Genomic DNA, 26,054 nt, shown 5'->3' on the forward strand with positions numbered 1-26,054 from the left:
TGCAAAATAGGAGCTATGCTGGGACCATTTATATAGTAAATCAAGTTATATCAAAATCTCTATTAGAAGTGAGCATTTTTATGGCTTCCAAGGGCAATGGGGCATGACCAATCATAGAAAGTCATCCCAAGAGGAGAAAACTGAAGATTATACTTTGATTTTCAGTTTTTGGGAAGGAAGGAAGTTCTTTTACAGAAAATAAATATGTTAAATCTTATTGCCTAACATCTTGTTCCCACCCAAAAATTGCCCCACCAAAAGTCTAGTTGCTGGCAAATTTATGTGATGTAATTTTCATCAAAATGGGGTTGGAGCATCACATTGTTGTTCTATCATCATAAGAACTATTGTTTATTATAGACTTCCGAGCAGTATTCTACAATGACTCAAAAATGTCAGAGTATAATATATTTGCAATTTTAACAAAAGTCTGAACAAACATTTGTTTTATGTTTCATGCATATTTTATTATGTACATTTCTTCAAGTATGTTTGTATTTCTTAACCAGTTGCTATTCAATGGAAAATATGTCTGTAATGAAATTGTTTTCATCCATGACTTAATTTAATTATGGATTGGAGTGGAGAACTGGCCTGCATCACTGAAACATGATGCAGAGGTCTGCCATTTTTGAAAAGTCAGCCTAGCCAAAGGATACCAAGAGGACTGTGATGGTGTGATACAGCAACTATCCATGAGTTTCTACCAGTATCTATAGGCCCTACTCTGCAGAGACTTTGTTTTTGTAGCTTATGTATTGCTCTCCATGCTGCACATTAGCATCCTGTCAGGTTGCCAATGTGCAAGGGATAGGAGTGAAATTTTTCAGTCTCATAGGTTTGGGAACTCAATATGCCTTTCCTTAATGAGAGGTTTGGAGTTGCCCAAGAATTCATGGCCACTCTGACAACAATAGACCTACTTAAATTATTGAGCACCTCCACACACTTTGGCTGGTGAGGTGAGAATCACATATTGGATCTAGCAACCTTTAGGGAGGATACAATGTAATTTAACAGCAGGGTGCATTGATCTTAGCCTGGCTATGGACAGATCATATTTTCATAGCTGTGGAGTTCCATACACCTCTTTAACAAGGAATAATCTACTAGAATTAGATTATTCTGTCCTAAGTGCCTACTGGATCTCATGGGCTTTCAGAGAGAATTCAGGGAGATTTTCAAGGATTCATGGTCAGTTCATGTGAGACCATGGCCTCCTGCTGAAACAGGAGGGCAACCGTGGCTTTGGAGCGATTGGCACAGCAACAGCATCTCCCCTATTTCAGAATCTGTATAGTGTTTTTTTTTCATTCTCTGAAGTATTTAGGAAGGCGAAGCAGCAGCCAAGAGATGCTTAAAGGGCTATTATAAAAAAAATCATTTCAAATGGTCCTTGTTTACATGCTCACATTTGAACCTACCCAGGGATCATATAGTAAATGAAATAAACATTTTGCTGTTTTTATTACTTGGCTGATGAAATATCGATGAAGGAATATACTCCTCAGCTACATCTTGGCAACTTGTGGCTAGCTTAGGATTTCCAAACAAGGCAGAAGATTAGATCTGACCAATAGTCAATGTTTCTTTTGGTAAAGGGGTGTTTCCATTGGATCTGAAAGAATCCTGCTCAAAAGGCCATAAGTTGTTCCAAATTTGAACAACTTTAGACCAGTTTCTAACTCTCCATTTTTGGTGAGGATATAAGTGAAAATAGATATGGTACAACATCATTTTTTGAAATATAATTTTATTGAAAAGTTTTTAAAATAATATAATATTAAAAGTATTAAATATAAGATTAAAAATTAATACAAGCTAAAATAGAGAAAGAAGGGGGAAAGAAAGTTAAAATAGAAAGCTAAAGTGCAAAAAGAAAGGAAAGAAAAAATATATAAAGAAGTAGCTTCTGATCTTCTTTATAGTACTTATAAACAAAATTATATCTTTATCACTTACTTTAGTTACATTGTGATTCTCTTATTCATATATATTGTAATCAAAAACTTGAGCTCAGTTTACCATACATTTTTTTACTTGTTCTATTTCAAATTTCAATAAAAATTATACATTTTAGCTATATGTTGATCATTTGTACACAATTTAGAATATTGTCAGTCTTATAGTATTCAATATCACAAGTTCTTTTGTTTACTTTTAATCTTTCTGATAAAAGTGATAAATAGGGAAACCATTGTCAGCTATGTCCTTCTGCCATAATTTTATTTTATATTCCCCTTGACAGAATTCTAGTATCTCACAGTATGTAACAAAAATCTATTCAAAGTTTGTATCTTTCAAAACCTTAAGTAGGCAGTTCAAATGGTCACAGATGGGGAGCAAATTCAAAGGATTCCAGAAGAAGCAGATTGTGTGGAGTTATTGTGTGGTTTTTGCGTGGAAACTCTATTGGTTTTATTTGTTGATGACTTTTTGAATGACAGTGTCAGGAAAGTGCAACCTTTCTTGTCATCCTTAGCTTCTCAGTGGCTTTTGCATCAACCATGGCATACTTTTGTTTTGTTTTTAAAGAATTTTATTGGTTTTTAAACATTTATGGGAAAAGGTAAAGGGGTGGATAGAAAATTTTGGCAGCTCCCACGCTAGTGGTAGAAATCCCTCCAAATCTCACAATTTTTACAATATTAAAAACAAGATATAAAAGATAAGCAAAAAACAGAATCTTATTCTACATTGTATCAACCATGTGTTCAATCATTTTTCCTTTGTCACTTTCTAGTATATTAACAATTACAAATATTTCAAATACTTTTATTTTTGTGACCTGAGCCTTTTTGATATTGATCTTTCCTCCCTGTCCCCAGGTGGAGCCACAGCCCCCCCTCCTTCATATCTTGTACCTTGCTACCCTTTTCACTACCTTCCCTGTGTTCGTCCTCTAGGAGAGAGAAATGTTTTTTAATGATGGCTTCAGCCTCCTGCACTGTATTAATTCTAATCCTATTTCCCTCCCAAAAGATCAACATTCCCTCTGGCAATAACCATCTAAACCAAACTTCTTTATTGTATAATTTCTTTGATAAGGAGGAATACTTCCTCCTTCTTTCTCTTATCTTTTTCGGAATCTGCTTAAGAATGGTGATTTCTTCATCTTTATATTTCAGTGGTCCCTCCCTTTGGGCCCCAAGCACCTCATCTCTTGTGGTCCTCCTGAGAAATTTAACATGTACCTCCCTTGGAACATTATGACTTCTAGCATACGCTGAATTAATCCTATAAACCAGGTCCATATCCCACCACAACTGTTCTTTGTCTCTCTTAATATATTCTGCTAAAATTGTACTCATAATATCCTTAAGATCTTCATTTTCTGTCTCTGGTAGGTTCTGGAATCTGAGAAAAAAGGACATTCTTTCAAATTCTATTTTTGCCATGAAGTTTTCCATTTCTACATTTCCCTTCCGGACTGCTTTAACCTCCTCCCCTAGCCCAGCCATCCCCTCCTCCAATACCATAATTCTCTGTTTGTTTTCTGAAATATGATGTTGAACACCTCTGAGTTCATCTTTAAGATCTGTCACCTCTTTTTTCAACTCATTTTGACCCCTCATAATTTCTTGAAACATTTGGGTAACAGATAGCTCTTTCGGGCTCTCTCCAGACCCTTCTTGTTGTAACAATGAGGTAATTTTCGTTTGCTGCATGCTTGGACTGGAGGTGGCAGACGGAGGAGCCGAAAATGACTTGCCCATTGGTGATTTCGTAGGCCCCATTTGTCTAAGTTCAGAGATGTATATAAGTCTTTTACAAAGAAAATGGCATTGGCGGATTGCGCAGCTGTGCCGGTCCAAGGAGGCAGGCAAATCCAAAAGTGAAGAGTTAATTCTCCTTCACCATTCCAAGACATCGAGGCATAGCAGAAAGGGGAGAGTCAAATAATCAAAGTCCAGGTAGACCACGTAACAGGAGAGGTCCAGGTCTCCCTCAGAGATGATAATAAAACAAACCATGGCATACTTTTGGACCAGCTCTGAGTGAGACAGTGTTCTTTGGTGGTGGTTTTTTTCTAAGGGGATCGGTTGTATCAATGTAAGGGATTAAATATCTGAGCAGAGACTGCCATTCTGTGGAATGTCCAATGCTCTCCATTCTTCTCACTTGTTTTTAACATCTACGTAGAACAGTTGGAAAAGACTATCTGTTTCAGGTACCAATAGTATCCTGATGATGCCAAGCTATGTATCTTAGTCTTTTGCCAAAGAGGCAATGTAATAAAAGTGCTAATATGACATCTGGAGTTGTCAATGCCTGCATGAGGAGGAATAGAGAAGAGCTGTCACACTTCCAACCCTCGGGTCAGATTCATCATGTATTGGCTATGCCCATGTCCAATTTAACAAAGGGGGGGGGGGAGTCCCAATACATCATGTGATGCTGCCATAACGACATGACAGTCCTGGAATAGAATGAAACCGAATCTCTTTCTACTCTGATTTAGGATTGTGAGCCAAATAATAATAATAATAATAAATTTGGATTTATTAGCCGCTCCCTCTCCAGACAGGACTCGGGGCGGCGTACAATAAAACATATAAAACATAATTCCAGAGTAGCACCATTTTTGGCCTTGAATGCAGTTCTGCTTCCCCACCTGTCAACAATTTGTAGGTCTCCCAGCTTCAGCTCAAGGAGAAAATGGCATCTGTGGCCAGAATGTTTTTCCCACATTTACATGGAGGAGAGAAGCAACCTAGAACTAAGGAGAAATTTCCTGACAGTTAGAACAATTATCCAGTGGAACGACTTGCCTCCAGAAGTTGTAAATGCTCCAACCCTGTAAGTTTTAAATGAGAGATTAGACAACCATTTGTTTGAAATGATATAGGGTCTCCTGCATGAGCAGGGGATTGGACTAGAAGACCTTCAAGTTCCCTTCCAACTCTGTATTCTGTTTTGTTCATGAACACCCTGTGTGCCAGTTGCAGCTGTTCCTGCATCAGGAAGTCCTACTTATTTTCTTTACATATATCTTTAAACAACTGAACAAATAAGAGATGTCCTCCATCCTTCTTCTCCTAGGACAAAGATGGTTTTAGAAAAGATGTTAATTTGTATCGGAGAAGGAGAAAGCTTTAAAGATTTTTCACTAGCAGTGATGAATGATAATTTTTGAACTATAGACCTCATTTAATCTTGAGCCTTTTCTTTCTCAAGGACAGGCCAAAAATGATAATTCAATACAGATTCAAGGAATCCCAAGATAGTAAATATATATCACAAAATCCAGTGCCTTAGAATCCACTAAACTGTATAAGTGAGCGACTCAGTATAAACCATGTAATGGTTTATTTAAATCATATTTCTGACTTAGCGAGCTGTATGACCTCAGCCACAAAATGGATTTCCAATTCAAGTGTGAAAGCCTTGCAAACACCCCAACCACCTGCTAGAGCTTGTTGAATGTATTACCTCAGCATCTCAGCTGGTAATCTCATATAGCCTGTGCTAGTAAAATAAGTAACACTCTGCCACAATTAAACTGGTGAGAGCCAAGCTTGACTTATATTTGCTTCCTCCTCATTTGCCATGTCCGGCATCACTACATATAAACATTGGGAATAAAGAGTATGTTAACTTTTTTAAAAATTAAGTTTCAAACGTTCTTTTTTTTTTAAAGTCAGATATCTAACTATTGAGACTAAGAGCACAAGAGAAATGAAACCACTTTTCTTCTGTGCAATATTTTATTTACAGTTATTTGTGCAAATAAATAGCCCATTTCTTGTGCTCTTTAGCAGGTAAGTTGGAATTTACATAAAAGATAGCTTTTCTACAGTAACTACCTTTCTGAAAAAATAAAAACTAAGAGGGAGGTTTGAAAAGATAAACAATGGACAAGACATTATTTGTGCCTTTATTGGCACAAAAGCCAATAAAAAGCCATTACAGTATTTGCTCACCAATGTTTAGTTTAATTAAAGATGTTGCTGATACTCCATCTACATTAGAAGGATCCAATAATAGGACACTATACCAACTCCAACCATGCACAGCACTGTACCAACATTAAACTGAAGATCAGTGGACCTAACAACATTCTCGGGAAATTAATGAGCTCTACCTGGGGTGCCGAACCAAAAGTCTTTACAACAACAGCTCTGGCTCTTTGCTACTCAGCAGGCAAATACTTCTGCCCAGTCTGGTATAAATCAGCACATGCTGAGAAAATACATGTTGCTCTGAATGAAGCTAGCATAATTATTACCAGATGCCTTAAACCTACCCCTGTAAATAAGATCTACCACCTAGCTGGCATTGCCCCACCTGCAGTTCACAGAGAAGCAGCAGCATACAGAGACAGACTGAAAGCATCTGTGTCTAAACAACACCTTCTCTATGGCCTACAATCAGTTCATCAGAGATTAAAACCCAGGAAAACCATTTTTAGGTTGATGGAAGACATTGAAAAATTTGAAAACAGAGGGGACCTCTGGAAAGCAACAAAAAATCAACAGTGGATGGAACCGATGGAGGTGGTTCCTTGGATCTGACGAAAGCTGGAAAGTATGGAAATCATTGAATAGACTGCACAAGGATACAACAAGATCCAGAGACACCTGAACGAATGAACCACTGCCCTTTTCCACTCACACAAACACACACACACACACACACACACACACACACACACACACTTTGTGTCCTGGTCAAGTATATACTTGAGACCTTATAGCAGCCTCTTCTTCTTCTGCCATATCAGTCATCAGATGTTGGCGATCATGTTGGCGATCCTATTTTTATCAATAGCTGCACGAAAAAGTGCTGTTGAATTTTGTCCAAACATGATGTTCTTCTGCTTAGACCTCATTTGCCTTCAATCTTTCTTTGGAGGATTAAGTAAAATATGCCATATTTTTTGGGTGTCGCATCACATAACATGGCAGCATGACAGAATGCAATTAATGTTGCTAGTTTCTGGACAAAATTTGTTTAACCTGTTCATACTTTAATCTTGTATTTTATATTTTACATTATATAGCATGCCTTATTTTAATTGCGATGCTTTTGACACGAATAAACAAGTCATGAATGGTTGAACTGAATATAAGGAGAAAATAAAGCTACCTAAAACCAAAGCTGTTCATTGCTCCAACTTGCTCAATATTGCTTCATCCAACTTACAGTGGGACTATCATAATTTGGACAGAAAATATTGTCCCTGTCTGCAAAATTAAGTGTTCAAATTTCTGCCTGCAAAATATAGTTAAAATCTCTCTTCATTATGTCATGTTTTACTTGAGCTAAAGCTCTCAGTTGAGTTAAAGCAATCAAACTTATAACCATCAAGAACCTCAACATTACTGCTCAAAGTTATTGATAACTAGGGTAAAACAATATGGTAATTCTCCTAAGGGTTTAAACAAAATTGACTTGTTTTTGACAAACTCCTATATTTCAATTTGGGAAAAGATTTGCCTGTACAATATTACAAAAATCTCTTCCTATTTAAAAAAAAACTTTTAATCATTTCTATGAGCACAATTTTCAGTGCAACAGGCCTGAAGCCAGGCCTCATAATAGCTCACAAAGAGCAATTGATAGCCCTGATTATATTTCATCAGCTTCAGGAGGGCAGTGGTGATTTAGGTGGCTTTGCCTGGTCATGTGCTGAGAGTTATTTGAACCAGAAGATAACACAAATGCTGGAGGAAACTAGGATTTGGAGATTTCTTTGGGAGGAGGACTTTGAGCTTTATTTGTGTCATAGAGCTAGCTTATATATTTCCCATATCAAATGACATCCATATATCTTCTGAGTGATCTTTGGCCTAAATACAAATTTAACCAATTGTATGGTGCCCAGTGAAAATCTTTTATTATACTGTTATCGAGTAGCAGTATTAGGAAATGGGAGAAGTCTAATAAACTGGCTTTTAGACCCAAACAAGTCAAGCACTTTTAATACTGTATATTTTACTCATTATATATATGAAAGTTATATATTAGAGGGTTTCTTTAAAAAAATAATTCATTAAGTTGTAAGTTAATAACCCTGGTCCCTTATCAACAGATTCATTTTTTTAAAGAATGAGAGATTATTACAGCTGTTATGGGTTTAGGTTACTTCTTTCAGTTTATTTGTTTCTCTTTAAGAAGCTGTCACTACAATTAAATCCATGGACGTAGAGAAAACTCCTGCCACAGAGTTTTCCAGTCAAACAGAAGTCTGAATTCTTCTGATTAATTTATTTTGTTCAATATTAACATTATTCATTGTTAATTCCTGGAGACTGCCAGGACAAGTCCTTACAGTTTTCTTGGCAAGATTTGAGAAGGAGTTTTCATTGCCTCCTTCCTAGGGCTTCACAACAGTGACTGACCCAAAGTCACCCACATGGCTTTGTGCTTAAGGCTGAAATAGAACTCACACTCTCCCAGTTTCTGGCTTAGTACCTTAAACCACTACACCAAACTGACTCAAAATTATGGACTTAGTATAAGATTAATAGAGCAGAAAATTCCATTGTGTATACTGGCCCCTTACCTTGATGCTGGAGGTACAATTTTTAAATTGGAATATTAACTTAGATTATTGAATTTGCCCTAAATTGCTAATTGGGGCTAAAAAAAACAAATAATGGTTGACATGATTTCAGGTCAGTCCATTGGCTAATTTTATATAATTATCATCCCCGCACTGGAGTTGATCAAAATAATAGTAAATAAATTCCAAAATAATATTTTGGGAGGACAAATCTATCCCACTATGGTACACATCTATCTTTCCTCCATGCCAGTAGTATATCACTTGTTGATATGAACTCCTATTGTCTGCCTAGGTAGCAGTTCAAAATCCTAACAATGAAAATAAATAGGTACCCTTTCCCTAGGGAGATGACAGCATTCCATATGCCTTGACATGTAATCATGCTGGCCACATGGAGCATCTGGACAGCGCTAGCTCCCTCAGCCAGGAAACAGAGATGAGCATCACCTCCTAGAATTCAATGCAACTAGACGGGAAATGTTGAACTCAGGTTTTGCTCCTCTGCCCTAAAAGGAAGTTTAAAAATGAATGTACACATTATAATATATGCAGGCAGTCATTGATTTAGAAACATTCATTTAATAACTTTCAAAGTTACAATGGCACTGAAAAAAGTGACTTATGATCAGCTTCCATACTTACGACCATTGTAGCATCTCTATGGTCATATGATCAAATTTTGGGTGCTTGGCAACTGGTATGTATTTATGACAGTTGCACTCTTGGGATCATGCGATCACCATTTGTAACCTTCCCAACCAGCTTCTAACAAGCAAAGCCAGTGAGGGAAGCCAGATTCTCTTAATGACTGCATGATTCATTTAAGAACTGCAGTAATTCACTTAACAAATGATATCAAAAATGGTCATAACATGAGACAAAACTCACTTAACAACTGCCTTGCTTAGCAATGAGATTTGGACTTTAATATGGTATAAGTCAAGGACTACCTGTACCTGAAATTAAATTATGTTAAATACATGGATAAATTTTTGCTTTAGGCTTAAAGTAAATGAAATATCTTAATGCAAGGATAGATTTTTCCTGATGGCAAAATCCACTCTTTGACAAATTATGAGGTTCTTGCTTAATTTCAAAAATCTGTTGGCAAGCAATCAGCCCAGACTCTGGCAAAATTGACCTGTGATCTTCCCTTCAAAGATTGCTGCATGAAGAAAAAGAGGAAAGAAGGAAAGGGTTCTAGAGTAAAACGAAAAGAAAAAAGTCTACCATATATTTTGCAATGGAGCAAGAGGTACAATTGACCTGTCATTGCTAAATGATGCCCATGATTCTACAACTCATGGAAATTGCTTAATTCATGTCATTTGTGTAATGATACACCAGTCGTTACCAAATGATGCCAATTATTTGCATCCCACAACTCATGGTAATTACTTAATGCATGCCATTTGTGTAATGACATTTTAATGTGTGATGTTATTGTTGCTTCTACAGATAACTCACTGACCATCCCACATTTGGCTCTTTGCACAATTTTCTCTGCTAATTGTACACCATATAACAATATGCATTTTTTTAATGAAAGAGAAGATATTACCCACTTGTAATTTAATAATACCTCTTCATCTGCTTTTAAAATATGATAGATTTATCTATCCATCATGTCCTATCTCTGGAAATTATATTTATTATATTATTATATTTCATTATATGCTGTCTGTCAGTTGACTGTTTTACAAGTAAAGGCAGGGCAGACATTTATAAATAAAATTTGCTAAACAGTGAAATAATTTGTGCTCAGAGCTGTTAAAACACCCAAAATTGTAGAAGGCCTACAGTGCAAGTGCTGACACTTCAGGTGTGGGTTTCAACCGGTATGGCCGTACCAGAGGGTAAAATTTAGCGTGCCTTCCTGTACCCGTTGGTCAAGAGGCCCCATACCAAAACACTCCCTCCCCTCGTTCGCTCTTTCACTCGCCCCGCCGATCCTCACCAGGCTACCAAAAAGTTCCCAGAAGAAGAACCAGAAGAAGAAAACTGGTGGGTGGCTGGGTGGGGGGCATGTGAGGGAAGAGGCAGAGGGGCTGCTAGAAGAGTGTGTGCATATGCATAGGCTGTTGGTTTTAGAAAACATCTGTGAATCTAGGAAGAGGGAAGAGGCAGAGGGCCTGGAAGATACTATAGGAACACACACTTCCAACCCCTCTGCCTCTTCTCTCTTCCTGGATTCACTCAGACATTTTTAAAAGAGCGGAAGAGTGTGTGCGTGTGCACAGGCTGTGAGTTTTAAAAATGTGTGAGTGAATCCAGGAAGAGAGAAGAGGCAGAGGGGCTGGAACAGTGGTGGATTGCAGGCGGTATGCTCTGGTACAGGCATACAGGAGCCTGCCAGGAGCACCAGATACTTTCAGGTATGGTGCTCCGGAAGGCCCACCCGCCCACCCGAGCTCCTTACCGGTCTTTTAAGGCTTCCACGCTTCCGCGCACATGCACAGCGCATACAGTGCCTGCACGATGCTTCGCTGAGCAGCTGGACCATCGCAGAGGCTTGTGGAAGTGGTAAGATGCTTGCGCATGCTACACTCATGTGCGCACATGCTGCACAGATCTATGTGGACAACGCCAGCCCCTTTCCAACCATACTGGTTGGAACAGGATCCGGAACCCACCACTGGGCTGGAAGTGTGTGCGTGTGCACAGGCTGTGAGTTTTTAAAACTTCGAGTGAATCCAGAGAGAGGGAAGAGGCAGAGGGGCTGGAAGTGTGTGTGTAAGGTGGTCACTAATGTTGAAGACCGGCAAGAACAGCCATATTTCCTCTGTAAGTAGCTGTTTTATTGTTTTGTGTACTTATTTTATTCTTATTTAAGTAGTAAGTGCACAAAATAATAAATTTCCTTTTTTTTATATCTTCTTCTTGTAGGTCATTCTTTGGGGCAAAGAATTCAGTGACATCAACTTGGCCACTCCCACCCAGTCACATAACTGCCAAGCCACTCCCACTCAGTCACATGACTGCCAAGCTACTCCCACCCAGTCACATGATCACCAAGCAACTCCCACAAAACAGGCCACACCTACAGAATAAGTTCTAAAAATTTTTGAAACCCACCACTGTGACACTTCCATAGCTATTTCTTGTAACTTTGTAGACTTCCAGACAAATGAAATGTTAAATCTGGAATTAATCAACCCTGAAATATTTACAGGTGAAAGTTATCATCCACACGCTGGACTGGTTTTCCCTACTCGGTTGTGTAGTTGTGTAGTCTTCAACTCTCAGAATTTTTAGTAATGGGGTTGCCAGCTGGCAGCTACATTTACATGGAGGGGAAGCATGCAATTCTGTCTTAGACCAGTACTTTCAACTTAGAATAAAATAATGTTGGAGTTGGAAGGGACTTTGGAGGTCTTCTTGTCCAACCCCCAGCTCAGAGAAGAAACCCTGTAACATTTCTGACAAATGGCTGTCCAATCTCTTCTTTAAAACTTTCAGTGTTGGAACACCTACAACTTCTGGAGGCAAGTCATTCCACAAATTAATTGTTCTAATTGTCAGGAAATTGTACCTTAGTTCTAGGTTGTTTTTTTCCTTGATTAGTTTCTACCCATTGCTTCTTGTCCTGCCTTCAGATGCTTTGGAGAATATCTTGACTTCCTCTTCTTTGTGGCGGTCCCCAAGATATCAGAACACTGCTATCATGTCACCCCTAGTCCTTCTTCTCATTAAACTAGACATACCCAATTCCAGCAACCATTCTTTGTATGCTTTAGCCTCCAGGCCCTAATCGTCTTTGTTGCTCTTCTTTGCACTATTTCTCAGCATCTGTTTTACATCATAGCAACCAAAGCTGGATGCACATTCCAAGTATGGTCTTACCAAGGTATTATGTTATCTTACCAAGGCATTATATATTTAAATCTTTACATTACATTTTTACATCTTTACATCATAAACAATATAGATGAGGGGATAGAAGGGGAAATCGTCAAATTTGCAGATGACACCAAGCTGAATGGAATAGCTAATCCTTTAGAAGATAGGCTTGAGATCCAGAAGGACATGGGGCCCTATCCTTTGATGTAATTAAGTGGTGGAAAAAGAGTTTACACTTAGGCAAGAAATACCAAATTATCTTGTCTAGAAACAGTGCAGAGAAGAACAGCAAATATGATTAGGCTACCAGAGGATGAAACATACAACGAACTGTTGCAGGAGTTGCATATGTCTACTTTAATGAAGAGAACATCTAAGAGTGGCTTGATAGCAGTCTTCCAATATTTGAGGGGATGTCACAGAGAGGAGAGGTCTCCAAACACCTGAGAACAACGCAAGAAATAATAATTGGAAAATTATGAAAGAGAGATATAACCTAGAATTAAGGAGAAATTTCCTGACAGCAATAACAATTAATCGGAAGTTGTTGGTGCTTCATAATTGAGAATTTTAAGAAAATTGGACAGTCACTTGCCAGAATGGTATAAGGTCCCCTGCTTGAATAGGGGATTGGACTGGAAGAGCTCCAAGGACTTTTTCAAATCTGTTACACTGTTAAAACTATTAATTAAAGATCTACACCTCTGGAAAGATCTCAAGTTGGGAAAGGCTACCCAAATCTTAACTGATGCTAATAGAATACAATCTAGGCTTTTGGGCTTAGACATTTTAGCTTCAGTGGGCCTCCATATCTTTTACCATTCCATGTGTATTCCCGTTAAAAAAAAAGGTGTACTGAATTCAATTTAGAGATATATTTGAATCATTCAGCTTGTTTTTTTAAGACATCTTGCTACAATTATTGATAGTTCTTTTATTTTTCTTTTGCCTTTGTTTTGCAACATACAGTAATTAGAAATTGAAGTCCAAGTTATTATTATTTTTTAAAGATTTCTTTGGAGCATAGCATTACTTTATTAGTCTAATACTCCAAATTCCTCTTATCTGAATGTGTTTGTTCTTATAGTTCAGAGGAGACTGAAACCATTGTCCATGTACTTCTAGATTGCAATTTCAACAGAAACACAAGGAATTCTCTTATTTCACTTTGTCTGAGACAATATCCAGGACATAGAGATTCTTACTGCATAAATTTTCTACTTTCTCATTCTCATGCTAGTGTAAAAGCACTATTGTGGTTAGATTCTGTGTTGCTACATTTAAAATGTGTGTCAATTACTCATCCCCAATTATTATATTTTATGTACTTCTATTTGTTTTTTATATTTTTACATGTGTTTATATATTTTCATGAGTTTAATCCTGGCCATTGATCACAATTAGGACAAATAGAAGTACATGAGTTGCATGCAAATATAAACAGCCATGTTTCTGGATTTTTTCCAGGTCAGCATGCAAAATCTAGGTACAAAAATAATGCTACACAGGCTTGTATTTTAAAGGGCAGCATTAGAGATTAAGTAAGAATAACAAAGCAACAAGATAATCAAGCTGCTAACAAGAAATGGCTTCCTTCAATGCAATTGTCTGTGCCTCAACTGTCTACACCTCACCAGCTGTAATGATGTTTTCAGGTTTCACTGATAAAGTACATTACAGATTTGTACAAGCAAAAGGAAAACCTTATTTTGTGTTTTCTCTATCAAGGCAGGCTTTATTTTGCCTCTTTTTCTTTTAGCTAAACTGATGATTCATCAAAAGGAGTGTAAATGCCTTATCCTCTATTATTAAGAATTCCTGAACCCAAAAATTGCTTTTGAGCAGTAGTTTTGAATGAAGTTTAGCATTCTTCCATACACAAATCCACTATATTATCTTCTATAAATCCATTATATTATCTTATCTCCACTATATTATCTTCACTGGCCATAGGGGGCGAGCAATTGCCCCCTGTGGAACGGGCGCACAATTTGGGCGTCCTCCTAGATGCCCGGCTGTCAATGGATGACCATGTGGCAGCCGTGGCAAGGGGGGCGTTCCATCAGGTCCGCCTGATGCGCCAATTGCGCCCCTTATTGGACCGGGATGCCCTACGCACAGTCACCCATGCGCTAGTGACGTCTCGCCTGGACTACTGCAATGCTCTCTACAAGGGGCTTCCCTTGAGATGCACTCGGAGACTACAGTTGGTCCAGAACGCAGCCGCGCAGGCCATCATGGGGAGGACTAGATACTCCCCTGTAACACCTCTCCTGCGCGAGCTGCACTGGCTTCCTGTGGTCTACCGAGTGCGTTTCAAGGTTTTGATTATGATCTTTAAAGCGCTTCATGGCACAGGGCCTAGTTACATGCAGGATCGCATCCTGCCCCACACATCGCTCACGACCAATTCGCTCACACAGAGAGGGACTTCTCCGGGTGCCGTCCGCCAAACAGTGTCGGGGGGCGACACCCAGGAGCAGAGCCTTCTCTGTGATGGGCCCAGCCCTGTGGAATGACCTCCCCCGTGACATCAGGATTACTTCCGATCTCCGCTCCTTCCGTGTACAGCTGAAGACCCACCTCTTTCAATTATCTGGCCTGGCTCAACCGTAATTTTTCTCACTCCTCCTGACTGTCTTTTTAAATTTTAAATTTTAATTGTACATTGGGTTTCTTACAATTGGGGTATTTTAATGGTGATTTTTAACTGTCTAAATGTTGTAATTTGTTACCTCCTCCGTGCATGTGTGTCTTTGTATATATGTATGTTTATGTGTTTGTACACATGTTTTATGTTCTATATGCTCCATTGTACGCCGCCCCGAGTCCTGCCTGGAAAGGGAGCGGCTAATAAATTCAAATTATTATTATTATTATTATTATTATTATTATTATTATTATTATTATTATTATTATTATTAGTAGTAGTAGTAGTAGTAGTAGTAGTAGTAGTAGTACCAGGTACTCCCACGTAACACCTTTCCTGCGCGAGCTGCACTGGCTGCCTGTGGTCTTTCAGGTGCGTTTTAAGGTGTTAATTACCATCTTTAAAGCGCTCTATGGCACAGGACCTAGCTACTTGCGGGATCGCATCCTACCGCATACTTCCCTGTGACCAATTCGCTCTCACAGGGAAGGACTCCTCCTAGTGCCGTCCACTAAGCAATGCCCACGGGCGGCGCCTAGGAGTAGAGCCTTCTCTGTGATGGGCCCAACCCTCTGGAATGACCTCCCCCCCCGATATTAGAATCACCACCGACTTCCGCTCCTTCCGACAAAAACTGAAGACTCACCTGTTTCGTTTAGCCGGCTTGGCCCATTCATAGTCTTATCCTACCTCCTGGCAGATATTTTTAATTGGGTATTTTTAGGGGTTATTTTAAACATTGTTTTAATTGCTTTACTTTAAGTACAGTTTTTACAGCCTCCTCCTTTAAGTATTTAGTATTTAATTATGTCTGTATTTATTCCCATGTATTTATGTGTTTTAATCTGACTGTACACTGCCCCGAGTCCCTTTTGGGAGAGGGGGCGGTATAAAAGTTTGAAATAAAGTAAAGTAAAAGTAAAGTTCTATCTACTATCCCTAATATAGGGATAATATCTCTATATTATCTTCTTTTCAGCAGTATAATTTAGAGGATTGAGGAAACTGGGGTTAGGATTAGGCACATTTCAAAAATTGGTATAGAGATTGAATATGCCTGACAATCTCCAGTCTCTTATACGTCATACAGATATTTATTAATAAATGCAATTCTACTATACCTCCTGCTGTTTGTAAATGAAGTTTTATGAGTCAATATGTTTACAGCAGGTTCTCTTCCAAAGTTCTTTCACATTCAAGATTATATCTCTCTTATTTTATTTCTAACCTCTCACTGAGAACCCAAGAGAGTTCTATAAATTCTTATCTTAAAAAATCTTGCTTTTGCCTCAAATGAATTGATTATTCCTTCAATATTACTGGTAGATCAGACTCTTTATCAGCTATTAAGTAGTATAATTTCATTTCAAAACAAAAGCCTGCATGCCCCACTTTCCCCATATTTGCAAACATATTTTACATCAAGTGGGATCAAGAAGAAGGGCCCTATCATCCCTGCAGAAATAAGATTGGCCTCCACTTTAACATTCTTTCACAAGGCCTTAAGAACCTGGTTTTGCCAATGGACCTGGGGACCCAGAGTGGGATGGCGCCCACCAAGTGCCTTATTTGATTGACTTTTATTACCAGGGAGATGGGGGTTATTAGTTTATATTTGTTTTTTATCTGGAGTCTCTGAGAGTAAGTTAGGCAGCCATAGGAAGGTAGGTAGGTAGGTAGGTAGGTAGGTAGGTAAGTAGGTAGATAGGTAGGAAGGAAGGAAGGAAGGAAGGAAGGAAGGAAGGAAGGAAGGAAGGAAGGAAGATAAATCTTGGAAGAATTCTTTTTAAATAAACTATCATTAATTATCGTTTATTTGGCAAGAAATCAAACAAAATATAATTTAATGTAGCACTAGAACATACTACATATAAATATAGATTATAGGTATCTTGTGTAAGATTACTGCACTAAATATGATATTCTGCGAAATCTTACGATAAAAATAAAGGAAAACCACTTCCAAAGTTTCCATAATGCATTTTTAGTATGAGAATATTTTGGGAGTACATTGTATTACTAATTATGTTCCACTCCCAAATCAGAGCCCCAAAACTCATGAATTTATTCATCTTCCACCTTGGAAACCATTTTCAATGCCAGACCTCTCTGAGAAACTGAGCATTTCCCCATGAGATTTGGTATATCACGGAAAACTGGGTAATAATGCAAGCCCCTTTGATTTTCACGGTACTTAAAACAATCCACTGGCTCTATTCCCCTTAGACAATATTCCTGATATGTCAAAAACCTACACCCAGAGACATTGATTGGGAGCGTATATGATATTAAGATGACTTGCTTAAAGGTACCGTATTTTTTGGAATATAAGATCTTGGTGCGTCTCATACTCCAGTACGTCTTATATTCAGAAAAATACAGTAATTTGTTGAATATACCAGATTTGACAGAGTTTATATACTACACTAAGATCTACCTCAAATGTTTGGGGGTCATAGAACAGGTTAAACTCAAACTGAAATACATTATACTCAGCACAGTTTATGAAATCAGGATTTCTTTTGGAATTCAATACTAGACAAAACATTTTATTAAGCAAATTTGGTTTTAAAAATGTAATTTTTAAGATCAGCAGAAGTCACAAGAGGATATTTTAAAGAGTTAAGAAATTTAAATAAGGCCGGAGAGATTCAGGTTCAAGGCCAGCCTTTGAAATGGAAACTAATTCTCTGTTCTTTTCCTTTCCCCTGAGTGTTTCTTACAAGGATGAAGTGGAAAAGAGAGTGATAAATATACCACCTTCATCTCCAGCTAGAAAAGTGTAATGTAGATATAACAATTTAATTCTTTATCAAACAATTTTGAGTTATACTCTTTCTTAACTACAGTTGCAAGTTTCATGTATTTACTGCATTATAAAAGCTTATGTGTCAGAGAGAGAAAAGCAGTTCTATATGGCAATCTAAACTGCTTGTTTCCCAATCCATCACAATTCTTCCTTGGCCAGTTTTTTTTTAAAATCAAGTTTTGCAACAGAGATGAATTGATTCTCAATCCTGAGTATAGACATTAGACTCTAATAAGTGTTTTTTTGTTTCCCTCCCTTCCCAAATCTTGTTGACTGGTTCCTGTATAGACAGGTCTGTCATATGAGTACTTTCTTTTGATTCCACACACATGGACACCTTCATATCCTCATCCAATGTTCTTTGCTTTATCATTAGTGCGAATCCTTTCTGCATTACGCCCAGGGCATTGTTTAAAACAAGAAAAGCATGTTCTTCCTTCAGTTCAGTTCATTTTAGGTCCATGGAACTTGTGTGGAAAAAATCTTGATGGTTCAGCTTCAGAGAAGCAAAGTGGCATTCACTGTAACCTTGGAGATTTGTTCCAATATTTTGGAAATTTGTTCCAACATTTTATTGGAAAACTTTTTTTAAAAAAGAAAGAGAACCACTGCAATATAGTTGGCACAAGGTAGAAGGAAAGAATAATAGAGTCAGAGGATTAAAAGAAGAAGTGAGGAGAATATGGTGGTCAGAAGAGGTTAGTGGACTTTATGGGTCTTCATTGAATCAACCTAAAAAGGTGCGGGGGTGGGTAGATATGGACCACATGAGAACATAGAAACCCTATGTAACATTTTTTAGACAATCAGAGGAGCAGGGATATCATTAGACTAGAATGATATACAGTAAATTAACTGCTTACTTTACTAAGGTAAATTTAGATAGCAAACAATACATTTGTGGCAGATGGGGGGAGGGGTTGCATTTCTGGTGGGTTGAAGACATCTGCTGTACATTCAAGAAATAATGAATACCCATTCTGGCAATGGGGCAAGCATAAAATGTCAATTTGGCCTGAGATGTTTTTTAGATGCTGAGAATTTTCTTCATGTCAAAGGTCAGTGAGATTGGCTTTTTTTCTGAGATAATAGTGTTGAAACAAATATATGAAAAATCAGACTATGCAGACACCTCCATCCTATTTGTTTTAAAATATATAACAATATTCTCAAATGTTTTCTTTCTTTTTTTTAAACAAAGTTTTATTGGTTTTTTTTAACATTTTACAGGGAAAAAGGTAAAGGAAAGGTTACAAATTTTGGTAGTTGCGATGTGCGGCAGGTGCCCCCTCCCTCCATACTCGTAGTATACATTTACACAAAATTCATTACTAAGTAGTAACATATAGTCAGCATATGAATTCAGTTAATAATTTTGATCAGTTTGTGTCAGGTGAGTTTTCTTGCTCATTTTTGTGATCTGAGCTTTCTCGGTATTGCCCCATCCCCCCCCGCCGACAGAGCTCCGGCCCCTCCCGTGTCCTGCATGTCTGTTGTAGGATCATCTGGTTTTTCTAGGAGTGCTTTGTTTTTTTCCATAAAGGCCTGCGCCTCTATGGGTGTATTAATTCTAACTCTTGTCTCCTCCCAGAATATTAGCATACCTTCAGGCATCAACCATCTGAACCACACCCCCTTCTGGTATAATTTATTCGCTAATTGCGAATAGCTTTTTCTTTTTCCCCTCACTTTCTTGGGGATCTGTTTCAGAATGGTTATTTCCCTATCTTGGTATGTCAAGGCTTGCCCCCTTTGTGCACTCAGAATTTCATCTCTTGTACTTTTTCTGAGAAATTTAATGTGTACCTCCCTGGGTACGTTATGTGTTCTAGCATAGGCTGACTTCACTCTATAAACCAGATCTATTTCCCACCCCATCTGTTGTTTCTCTTTCTGGATGTATTCAGCCAAAATACTTGTCATGATGTCCCTTATATTTTCATCATCTGCCTCCATCACGTTTTGAAATCTAAGGTAAAAGGACATTCTCTCAAACTCTATTTTCATCTGTTGGGTATCAAGTTCTTTGTTTCCCTTCTGCACCCCTTCCATCCCCTCCCTCATCTCAGCCATCCCACCCTCCAAAAGATCCAGTCTCTGTGAGTTCTTATTAATTTGGGCCTGGTTCTCTTTAATTTCTTCTTTCATCTCCTTTAGTTGTTTCTTTATTTCCTCTTGTCCCTGTAAAAGTTGCTGGAACATTTGTTGAAACTTCGTCTCTGTAGTTTTAGGTTGCATCAAAGCTGTTATCGTTGATTGTGTACTAGGACTGGAGGTTGCAGATGTCGGGGCAGAGGCAGCAAAGCCAGGCTTTCCAGGAGGTGGTTTTTTAGGAGACATTGTTTATGGAGTAAAGAGTTCAGTCAGTGTAGAGAATGATCAGTCAGAGAGGCAGAACAGCCAGGAGAGTCCAGGAGACAGAGGGTCCAGGCAGAAGAGAATTTTTCTAATCACCCTGGCAATAGAGCAAAGTTTTTCACTCCAGGGAGTTCAGAAGGTAGCAATCAACAAGAGATTTGTCTGAGTAGCACGGAGACAAAGACCGGAAGCCTAAAGTTTTAAAGGTGGAGTCAAGTTTCACAGTCCATAAAGACAACGGAAGTGTGCCATCTTGCCCTGCCAGCTTCGGGTTTAGAGGCATAACAAAGTTTTCAAAGTTCAAAGTTCCCAAAGTTACCAGATCATCATTATGTTATGGGGTTAAATCCGAAAATTCACTTTTAGTAAGGGCATGGCATCATTGGTTGGCTCCCCCCTCCTCCTTCCCCTGGGGCTGAGAGCAATTGTTTCAAGCCGCCTGTCCGAGGGGGGGGGGAAATCCCCCTCCCTCCAGCCGCGCCTCTCCAAATCAAGCCGAAAGGAAGAAATTTAAACTGCTGACAATTTCTCCAGCTTGGTAAAGGGAATGGAAGGGAGTTTACGCCTCACCGCACCGCAGCCGCGTCTTTCTGCTCGCTTATTCTCCGCACAGCCTCGCAGCGAAGACGCCGGAGCATCTCCCCATCATGCTCCCCAGTGCCTGGAGTGAGGCGGGGGGCCCCCACCGGCCGCCGCCAATCCAGGGGATCCCCCGCGGTGCCGCCCCTCCGGCAGGAGCCTCTACGGGGCGTCCTGTGCCCCCCAAGGAGTGGGGAGCCCACCGGGGAAGCGCGGGGCGAGCAAGGCTTGCCTGTCGCCGTCAGCCGCCGCAACCGGAAGTGTCAAATGTTTTCTTTCTTGAAATGCTGAAGAAAGGGCAAAGCACTAGAGTTTCATGGCAATCAGATCCAAACTCTGTGTATTATTGCAAAAGATAGGAAAACTTATTTATCAAAATATAATTTTCTTTCACAGTTCTAGGAGGAAGAGCTCTTAATATATGTTACAGATTTAATCTGACCTGTATCATTTTAGGAATTTTGGTTTAGGAGACATTCTGACTCTCAATGAATCAAGTTAACATCTGTGTAAACAAATATAATTAAAAGAGATTCAAAGTTGTTATTGGATTTTTATTTGCAAACAATATTACCCACACTATTTCACTCCTGTCCTCAGTGACCATAATTAAATAGCAGGCAGAGATATTGCAGGTTTGTTACTAGAAACAGCATGAAACCAATAGGTCATAAATGGTCTGTTTGACTTCAGAAAAACAAATACGTGAAGTGTGTTGCAACTGAAACCTCACACTATATTTTTCCAAAACATTATAAAAGTTCAACACTTCATTTTATTGGAACAGATTCAAATAGGATAAACCATTAATGATATTTGTTTATCATGACAGATTGTTGCAGGTCATGGTAGGATAAAAAGACACAGGCACCTCTGAAGGATTGAAAAAAAAAGATTTAAAATGTTTCAAAAATTATTTTCATACAGTAAATTTCTAAGCATAGCAATGCAATCTAAAAGACATGATAAAAGAAGAGTATTAATTAATCTAAAAGATAATTAATTAATTAAAATAATTACACTCATTTTAGATTTTGAACATCTATAACTTCTTATTCCTGTCTTCCTGAAATTTGGTCTCTTGTTTTTCAGTTTTTAAAAGACATGTTATATATCTAAAATAAAATTAAAGAAAGATAGGAAGCATGCTAATCACTTGAATATAATGTATTTGCCACTTGTTATGCTTAATTATTACTAATATTTATTTCTGGCCTGTCAGCTGAGATCTTTCTTTTGACTGTATGCTCTTTTCAAACTGTATGCTCTTCCCAGCTGTTTCTCTGCTCTTTTTAGTGCACATTTATTTTAAGTGATTGTCTTTTTTTCCTGGGCGTTATACGCACTAGTCTTGGCAGGTTGGTGGGGAATACACTTATTAATTTGCCTTAATTTACTCTGTTATCCTTCCAAATTGCTAGAGGTTCCTTTTCTCCCACATAAGCGCTAATGTCAATAGAATGACTCCTTAGATGATTTCTGCTGTAAATATTGCATTTGTGCCTTTTCACCTGTTTCATCTGATTAGCTTTATTGTCTAAAATGACTTTTCTTCTAATTTGGATGTTTTCTTTGTCTGTCATTCTTCTTAATTACAATGTATGAATTTATTACCTTTTTTCTTCTTGTTTGTGCATATAAAATGAGCATTGTTTTTCTCTATATGTTATTTATCTAGGTCCTCTTCATAGGTTTATGACATCATGGTAAATGAGAAGGTCCTTGAGAGACCAGGGAAGAAGAAATGATGCCTAGGGAGTAGAGATTAGAAAGGGCAAAGGTCACAGCTGTATAATGAGTTGACAAAGGGGCTCAGAGTTTATTGGGCTGTAAAGGGAAAAGAAATGTATCTTCAAACTTGCAAAATTCTGTTAATGTAGTCTTACAATAAAGTAGGATTAGCTTTGTTTCATGTCTTGTCTACCTGGGAAGGCTAACATATATCATCCTGCAAAATCTTTGCTTGTACTCCCACAAGGACTAAACTGGTTGAAAATAGTCAGTGAACATTTTTAAAATGCACATATTTTTAGAAATGCTTGGCAATTTCTCAGTGTGCTAGTCAATTCTGTCTAGATTAGCTTAAGTCTGCTGCTCTCTAAGGATATTATTTATTTGTCTCTTCCAATCTTAATATTGGCAACACTTCATTTATTCCTCAGCATGTATTCATAAATGCAAAGATGTTCCCAACCTGCATTTTTTCTCTAAAAGCAAATGAACTTGGAAATGTTATCAACAGAGTGTCACTTTCAAGGTTTTATTTAGAGAGAAAGGATTAAAAAAAATTCAAGATGGTAGCTAGTACAAATAGTCAAAGCCCTGTTCCTTTTTTTACATGATTCGTGATGGATGTAAAACGAGTCCCATGATTATATATGGTGATGCCATTTTGAACCCTTCCTTGTGGGTACACTGTTCATTTTTATATACTTCTAGGCCAGAGATGGGCAAATTCTAGGCCAGAGATGGGCTGCATAGCGCTTTACACTACTCCCTGGGCAGTTTACAATGTCAGCATTATTTGCATATTACCTTTAATATGTTGGAGGTATATTACCTCCAACATATTGCTTCTAGGTCCTCATTTTGCAGCCTTGGAAGATTAGAAGGCTGAGTGAACCTTGAGCCCTATCAGGATTGACTTTAGTCTATGGGCAGAGTTTGCCTGCAATACTGCACACAACCACTGCAACACCAGCATAGTTTTTCACACATTTATTCTTAAAAGTAATATAGAATTTGTTAAATATAGTCAAGATGGCAGTTGTGACCATGAAAATCTCTGCATTTTTTAATGTGTTGTTGCTCAATCAATGTAGAAAGCAGCACAGTTTCAATGACATAGTTGCAATCACTTTTCCCCCTTCTCCTGTATACATCTGGATAGATTTGATAAAACTTAAACAAATGTTCAGGCTATGGCCCCTCTTATTTACTTCCACATTATGTTCTCTACTACCACTTTAATCTTTCCCTTAGCATGGAAAAAAAGTCTCCTTATTCTTGCTAACTATTGAGAAATGTCTCCTCATTTGGGAGTAGAGATGTACATTGCATATAGCAATATTTTGGCAGAATGCTTTCTAAAAGATTGCTTTGGCCTTCAGGTGATGGCCATCCATCATCCCCTCACAAGATTTAGAATGTCAGGTGGCTAGATATGATAAAAAAGAAAATATATTATTATGGTCATCCATATAATCTCTGTGAAAGCAAAGGGCCAATAGGACCAAAATCCATCAAGATGATTGCCTTCTGTGATTTGCTCTGAGTGCTCAGCAGTTATAGAAAGTCAGACTGGCAAGACACTATTACTTTTATTCTCTTGACTGATCAGCTTTTGCTCAAGGAGTCCCTTTTTTCCAACTTAAAAACCATTTTCTCAACTTTCAAAACAGGCGAAGATTCAATGATTGGGTCCTTTGCAAAGATAAACAGGCAATATTGAATTTTCTGCAAACTTGTTTATCAAATCTTAAAGTAAACCTATCTGTTACAAAGAGTTGAATACATGCCTTTTCTATGTCTAAAATAAAAACCTTGATAACATCATCTGTTTTGTTTACACAACCTCTGCATGTTCTGTCCACAGCACGTTGGAGACAAAAAGTTCCTGACAGTGTGCAAAAATATATTAACACTCATAACCTTTTATTAGCTGAGCCAAAATTGTTTTAATTTTCTTCTGGCAATTGCAGAGGTTCCATCAAACTGCATACCCGAGCAGAATCCAGAATGGAATACTATCTTTGCTCTCTTGTGGGAATATTTAACTTTGATGTATGAAAACGTAAAAAAATGGTTGAACAGCATTTTCTTCACATCAAGAGCACCCTGCAAATCAAGAAGTAGTGATATTCATGAAATGGTAATACAACTATCCAAGCTATTTAGGTAATACTGGGATCACTATTTAGTATTTGTGATTCTTGTCTGTGTCTAAAATTGTCTTATGAGATTATTCATCAAACAAGCACATTTCCCACCTGGCTTAGAGAACTTGAAATAAAATAAAATAAAAACGACATCAACATTTCTTCGTCAAAATGATGAGTGCATATAGATAGATAGTTGTCTGAAACCTCCACATACAGTTTTCTATCTCTCTTTCAAGGTGCTGTTATCTGTGTTATGGGCTTGTTTAGACATCCAGTATCTTTTTTTCTAGCAATTGATTCAACTGGCCTTTTTAAAAAGGTCATAATATTAACCCTCTGCCCCAACAAGATCCTATACTTTTGATATATAGAAACCCAGTAGGTAATTTTAAAACCATTCAGTGTAATGAACCAACTCCAAAACTGATTTGTTCTCTCTTGTGCTGTAGTCATTAAAGGTAGGTATGCCCAACAAGGAGGGAAGATTTCTTCCTTGACCATCATTCTCTTGTCACCAGGTTTCAGTTGATCTGATCATAACATAAGCCATTCTGTGAAAGGAAAGCTTTGAGTTTCTTTCAATATCAGCCTATTAGGATTCTATGTGCTTTAAGGATACACGTGGGATCACAGCTGGTTACTGCTTTTTTGACAAGACTGTCAAGCAAGGCTCCAGTCTGAGTACATTCATTGAAAGATGTGGCAGCCATTGCAGCCAGTGGGCACCTTCTACCATTAACAATCTGCTGGAAAACTACGGTAGTTGGAGTTTCTTTCACACAAGTTTCAGCTTCATATACCTGCAGGCACTGCTCTTTCCTTAATCTACTTTGGAATACAGGCAGGGCTCAGGAGACTAGTCTCTGAATTTGCCTGCCCCTGTTTAAAATCTTATTTTATGTACAGTACATAGAAAGGCAATTATTCAACTCTATTCAGAATAGAAATGAGCAACCACTAGCAGCATGTAGTCCTGCTCATGGTTTGCCCATTTGAAGATTCATTGATGCCTTTGTTCATTCATTCCTTGGTCATTTTCACTTTACACACACACACACACACACACACACACACACACACACAAAACCAATTTCATCAAGAAGCAAGAATATGTCAGGCTCCAAACCCCCCCACCCCCAAAATACATTGAGATTCTTCAAAGCAGTTTCCTTTATTGTTCCTCACCTATAGGCACAAATCTTTTCAAACTAAAGCAGATTACTTGCACCATAAAACATATACCCTGGAACTATCGGATGAAAAGTCATCTTAACTCTTTTTCTCTTCTTCTCTAAACTATGTGTCTTTTGCTCCTCTGGAATGCACTTCCTCCCTCCTGGGAATCTGGACAACATTCCATACCGGAATGCCACATGAGAGAAAGAGTGGAAGGAGAAGAGAGAACAGAATGGTGGGAAAGGAGAA

The 26,054-nt window shown here is 38.2% G+C and overlaps 1 protein-coding gene across 1 annotated transcript in view; it reads left to right on the forward strand.

Annotated features, from left to right (window-relative positions):
- LOC309402000 (uncharacterized protein) overlaps positions 1-25,342 on the forward strand; it is a 45,099-nt gene extending 19,757 nt beyond the window's left edge. Inside the window, exon 4 of the mRNA XM_081971438.1 lies at positions 24,450-25,342. Within this exon, the coding sequence (XP_081827564.1) occupies positions 24,450-24,649 (200 nt within the window). The 3' untranslated portion in view covers positions 24,650-25,342. The remainder of the gene's footprint in view (positions 1-24,449) is intronic.
- The last annotated feature ends 712 nt before the right edge of the window (positions 25,343-26,054 follow it).

Source organism: Natrix helvetica, assembly GCF_964273705.1.
Source record: "Natrix helvetica genome assembly, chromosome: Z".
Taxonomy (NCBI): Eukaryota; Metazoa; Chordata; class Lepidosauria; order Squamata; family Natricidae; genus Natrix; species Natrix helvetica.